Genomic DNA, 6015 nt, shown 5'->3' with positions numbered 1-6015 from the left:
TTCTTTAAGACTCCCCTGAAGTTTGAGATGCACACACGAGGGCTCTCGGCTTGGGTGGTCTCTCTACTTTGGTGAGCTGTTGCTAAGCAGCTAATAATAGTCGTGTTTGCTGAGTAATTTTTGCCTTCCTGGAACCAATCAGATCCCAGGAACTCCGGCCATCTGACAGCCCCGGAGGCGGGATTTCGAGCGCTGTTTGCCACGCCCCTCCCTCCTCTGTCTCCGAATGGAGAGCGATCTTTTTTCACATCTATTGAATCTCTCAGAGATCGACTTGTTGCGCGGCCTGAAGAGGGACCACATAGATAACAGAATGCTCCAGCCACCGAGAGATCGACGTTTCCGTAGCATCCGCTTCGCCTTCTGAGGTCACAAACTTTCAAGAAGACGGCGTGAAAGTGGGGAATTGTTGGAGACCTCCAGATTCGCGAAATGTTGGAATGGAAGGCGCAGACTCTGACTCGCCGTCTCAAACAGGAGAATGAAGTGCTTCGCGGATCTGGGATCAACGAGAGAGAAACTTGGATTTCTTCGGATATCACGAAACGCTCACGGGGAAATACACTAGCGCGGATAACGAGAAGTTCGGCGCAGACTTTGCAACATGGCCTCGGCTGTTAATGTCTCCTCCGAGCAGGAAAACAGAGACCCCGACCGGCCGAGGTTAACGCGGAGAAACAGGGGGACCTATCGGACCTCCGCGGCGGATTTGGAGTATTTGCAGCGGCCGAGTTATTGCGATGCCGCCTTTGCATTGGAGCAGATATCAGAGGTGCTTTACATTCGTCCCGTTTGCATTTGGAATTTGGTGGGAATAGTCTGATCAAGTTGCAAACTTAATCTAAGTCGCTAGGTAACGGGATAGCAACGATGGGGGTGTCCTGGAGAAGAGAGTCTAGGCATGAAGCAACCTGTAACTTCTCACGAGAATCCCTATTGCGTGTGTTCTCGGTTATGTTCTTACGCCGTTTTTCAATATTTAGCGTTCATTAAATCCTCAAAGACGAAACATAACAGTCAATCGCAATAAACCATAATGCTCCACCTCGCTTCTTTCAGCAGCGAACATTTGTGAATGGTCTGCGGTTTAGTTTGTGATGTAGCCCACTGTGTCCCGACATACTGATTGAAGCCCATGGATATTATTACGATAGGATCTACACGGGGGGTAGTTTTCGACCTATATTGCTCACGCACAATCCATGTGGCTGCCCTCTTCCGTTCACAAAATACTGTCGTAACTCCCTCTGCGATGGCTGCAGCGCTTTCCGAATCGCATCACGTATCGTCCCTTCAGCCATGGCACCCACGTGCATCATCAACATTACATTACTTGAAAAAATATGATGCGTTTCTCTGATAAAACGTCTCAAATATGCAGTCTGTCAGATTGCATGCACGCTTAGTTTGTCTTGTCTATGCATTGACCTCCTGCTTAAAAGCCGAAAGAATAGTGCGAGTAGTCTTAAAAGTATCTAGAGGGTACTTTGAAAACCTCGTTGTCACATACAAGCCCGATATTTTATATTTTAAGTTGTGTTTACATTTATTTTAAGAACGAATGTGGGCTATTCCTAGTCACAGTTATAACGGAGAATTGTGGGGTAACCCAGCTCCTGACAATTCCGATTGATGCAAAACCTACAAAACATATGTTGATCAAATGGAGTTTCCCCAAAACGGTTTGTTTAATAAGCAGTAAGGTAACTAAGAGCTAATATTTCGTTTTTCTTGTCTTATCGTAGGGGAAGGCGACTGGGAGGAAAGCACCGCTGTGGCTGAGAGCAAAGTTTCAAAGACTTTTGTTTAATCTTGGCTGTTACATACAAAAGAACTGTGGAAAGTTTTTAGTTGTGGGCCTTTTAATATTCGGAGCTTTTGCTGTCGGTTTAAGGGCAGCTAATCTGGAGACAGACGTCGAGAAACTCTGGGTAGAAGGTAAGAAAACATTTCAATTAACTTATTTAAGATGCTGCTCGTACATTTTCCCGCAAGTGTAAGTGACCTGAAGCGGTGGGTGGGGGTCTGTCATGTAAATTAGCGGTGTTGTTTATTGTATAGAGGTCTGGCAGAAATCCAGATTAAACGTGTGTAATTCGCTTTAGCGCTCGCGAATGCGTTTTGTTGATGGAAAACGTGGAAGCGCGCGAGAGTCCGCGGCGCGCGCGGATTGTTTGTAAGTTGGATACATCGCAGCGGTTTACATTAGGGCACCGTGAGTGTATTTAACGAGAAAAGATTTAGTCAAAGCCGCCATTTTGTGAGTGTGTGTGTGTGTGTGTGAGTCAGTATGTGTGTGTCTGCCTCCAGCAGTTGAATCTGATCCGCGCTGCTCACAGAGCCTGTGTGTGGTCCTGTTTTGGACGGTTTTCAACTTTCCCAAAAGATTTGTCTTAGAGTTTCGCGAGGAAGCGAGCGAACTACACGCACCAAATCCACTAACTACAGCGCATAGGAAGTTACAGTACATTTCGAAGAAAGTTGTTTATTTTATGAATAAATCAATTGTGAGATGTTGGGGCCGTATGGTGATTTTTAGGGGGGGAGGGGCAATGATCCTTTCTACTTTGATCTCTTCTACATTCCTGCGGTTTAAGGACCTTTGATATGATCGTGGAGGATATGTGGGCATTCCTTATAAATGATCTTTCAGTGATTGTTTTGTATATTAATTGACATTAAGTTGTCTTGCAGTGTGTTTTGGGGGTGTAAATAGACCATGTTATTATCCAGGAGTTATATTAAAAGGTTTTTATGTTATTCTTTATTGAGGATGCAGATGTACAGAGTTTGTTTACTGGAACTGGTCTTTTTGTCACCATCGTCCAAAACACTTTTTATGACACTTGTACATGTCCAAAAGTTGCGATTTAGGCATATCTTTGCTTATTTTGTAGCAGGCATTTCTTAACCAAAGCATCTTAAATTACACTTCCAGTAACATTGATATGTAATAAACATTATGTAAAGTTTTTTTCAGTTAGTTGCAACTGTAGTGTTTCTGTAATTCTAGACACGCATTTTGCATCCTTCTCTATATTAGCTGTGGCCCATTTCGATGGCTCTTCTATGCTCTGTGTGTTCAAACAGTCGTTTTTGTTCATTCTTGTCACAAACACTTTGTTCAATCACCTCTTTATCCTTTTTATAGTTTTATCTTTGGTGCTTCCTTCCACGTTTCCTTTTCGAGAAGCGCAGGGGGTTTGCAGATGAAGTATGACAGTCGGTTGCCGGACACACACTCACTCGCACCTCAGTTGTTCCCATGTCGAGGCGCATGACAGCTTCCAGATGCAGTAACATTGAGATCTGTTTGTTTAGATTAAACTCCACAGCTGAGGGATAGATTAGTTCTGGCTGGCCAGGTTCAGCACTGGGAGATGTCGGCCCAATGTCCATTAGGATGCATGTGTGTTTATGTTTCGTTTGGAACAGACTTTTGCTAGTGACCTCTAAATGACCCTTCGGTGAAGCTGTTTCTCTTACTCTCCCTTAAGTTCAGCTTGAATGGGATTCAGCGTGATCTCATGTAGTCTTTCATCACTTGCCATTGAGGACCGTGCGGTCCAACCACTATAATTTGTTTGGTTGCTCTACAGATTCTTAGCGTTGCATGATTGATGTAGAATATGTCAGTGGTTGTGTCCTCTCTCCGATCCGATATGAATGTAGGAAAATGAATGTTTTAGGCTGTAAGATCTGAAAAAAGAAATGGCCAAAAATACAGTTACAGTATATGAATGCACATATAACCCAGCGCAAAAGTGAAAAAACTTAAGAGACCCCCCATTTAACGCATTGGTAGCCAAAGTTCAATAACACTGTTTGAAATATTTTGCAAAAAGTTCCAGGTGGTATGACAGACCATCTACATAGGCTCAACGTTTTTAAAGAAAACACCAGCACCGCCTGAATTTAATTAAAAAATGTTCACGTAAACATTTGCCTTCCTGTACTCGTTCCCCTCCTGGTTGCTTTCGAGAGGAACTGCTCTTGAAGTGAAATCATTGAGATATCAGGATTCGGGCTGTCCCATTCTCTTCTGCAGGGTAGGAGGGGTAGCGTGAGGCTCGGGGCCACAAGGCTGTGTCCCTTAGGACCTGAGGTCATCGTGTGGAGACTCCGCTATTTAAAAGCTCATATGATACCGGCTACATGACCCGAGTGCAGAGTGAGGGGTTCCAGCTAAGAGCCACATATGATGAGAGAGGGTCTGCTAGATGGCACAAACGTGGACATATAGCTTGATCGGTTTTAATGCCACTTAATGATGAATTTTACCAGCAAAATGTTTCATGTTCCCAGCAGGGGGCAGTGTGAATTTATTAGAGATTATTGATCAATATGCAGTACGTCTCATTAGTGGGTACTATGGATAAACATAACTTATTCTTGTTTAAAACAAAAAATGTTGTTCTGTTACGTCTTTTTCGTGCAAGTTTCAGTTGTATGAATAGTTTCTAGTATGCTTCTGCTTTCTCTGTGTGTGAATAGAGCCACTGTGGAAAAAACTGCCTTTTCAGATGTTTACTTCTGCTGAAGTGCTTTTCTTTGCGGTTTGGCTCTCAGCTAGTGAAATGTAAGCTGAAGTGTCATGACATTCAACAGGTGAGGAGATATTGACAAACGTCCTCTGCTTACACCACGAAACATGAGGACGCTTAAGAGTTAACCTTTTATATAATATGGAGAAATTCGTAACCAACAGTGCATATTGGTAAGAAGTCCCTTTTTTAATATAGAGGAAGTGGCTTAAGAATGTGGCCTCCCTGCTCTGTGGTGAGGAGAGCGGGATCTAGTGGGATTCGCCCTGTTTTGATGTGCTTGAGAAGGCTTGGACACACATGGCTGAACTGTAAGAGATGAATGTGGAGCCTAGAGGCTTTAGGCTTCTGGTTTGAAGTTTGGCTAACCCAAGCTGCTGAGAATGTGTGCTGCGAATGTCAACCTTATCCTCAGCTCTCGAACAGTGCTTCATGTTTAACCAACATATTCAAGCTAAAGAGACTGAAGTATGGTCACAATTTGATTTTTATGTTGGAAGTAAATGTGAGGCGTGCTTACATTGCAAAACTACAGTGCTTGAGTGTTCCTATGCGGTGGCTTAGGGATCCTAGGTGGTTGTTTATTGGCCCTGTGGTTCTTTTTTGGTCCAGATATGGCTTGGAACTGAGGTTTATCGCAAGCTACATTTTTCCTTTTTGTCATGTGCCAGGGCAGGCAAAAGTTATACATATTATAATACATATATATGTTTACATATTATAATTTGTGTACTGTGCATTTATTTTGTATTTATAAACACATACATGTATATATTTAAGAAGAATATAAAATTGAGTACATTTATATATTTATTTTAGATTATATATTAAATATATACATGCAAATACTTCCTAAATAAATACATTTATGTGTACGTATACAAATACATATGCACATATATATTTTTTTATGTAAACACAAACTTTATTCTGGACGCAATTAATCGTTGAACATTCCTAAGTAGTAGTACACCTTTTAGAAGTAACCTGGAGTTGTAAAACTGACGTGTGGAAGACACAACCGAATGGAGCAAATCCCATCCACAGCCAACATCCAGACAGCAATTCCTCTGTTTATCCTCAGCATACCTCTACTTCGTGTTATTAAAAAAACAGAGACAGTGAAATGACGGAAAAGACTCTCTCGCTTCCCTCACTTTTCTTCCGTAAGGTTATTACTGCACTTCAGCCACCCCCCACCCAATCCCCTCTCCTCACCCTGACACACACACACTCGCAACCCCCCCTTTCACTTGGGAGTCCAGCCCTAGGATGCCAGATGTATTACAGAGTGAAGCGCAGCAATGTAAACACTGAGTCCTGCCATGGATGCCGGGTGGTCCGGCCCTCCTCCTCCCTTCGCCCTCCCTCTCTCTGCGGCCGAGGGGCGGAGGACTTGGCGAGAGGGGGAAGGGAAATGAAGGAAGGAGCGTAGTAGCTGAAGTGTTATTTGTGTTTTGACCAAAAAAAC

At 43.2% G+C, this 6015-nt stretch overlaps 1 protein-coding gene across 1 annotated transcript in view; it reads left to right on the top strand.

The window, feature by feature from the left end:
• Positions 1-276: 276 nt before the first annotated feature.
• ptch1 (patched 1) overlaps positions 277-6015 on the top strand; it is a 43660-nt gene continuing 37921 nt past the window's right edge. The window contains exons 1-2 of the mRNA XM_079468298.1: positions 277-772; positions 1746-1938. Of these exons, the coding sequence (XP_079324424.1) occupies positions 605-772; positions 1746-1938 (361 nt within the window). The 5' untranslated portion in view covers positions 277-604. The remainder of the gene's footprint in view (positions 773-1745; positions 1939-6015) is intronic.

This window comes from Barbatula barbatula, assembly GCF_947034865.1.
Source record: "Barbatula barbatula genome assembly, chromosome: 11".
NCBI lineage: Eukaryota > Metazoa > Chordata > Actinopteri > Cypriniformes > Nemacheilidae > Barbatula > Barbatula barbatula.
This window is presented reverse-complemented; position numbering and strand designations above follow the sequence as displayed.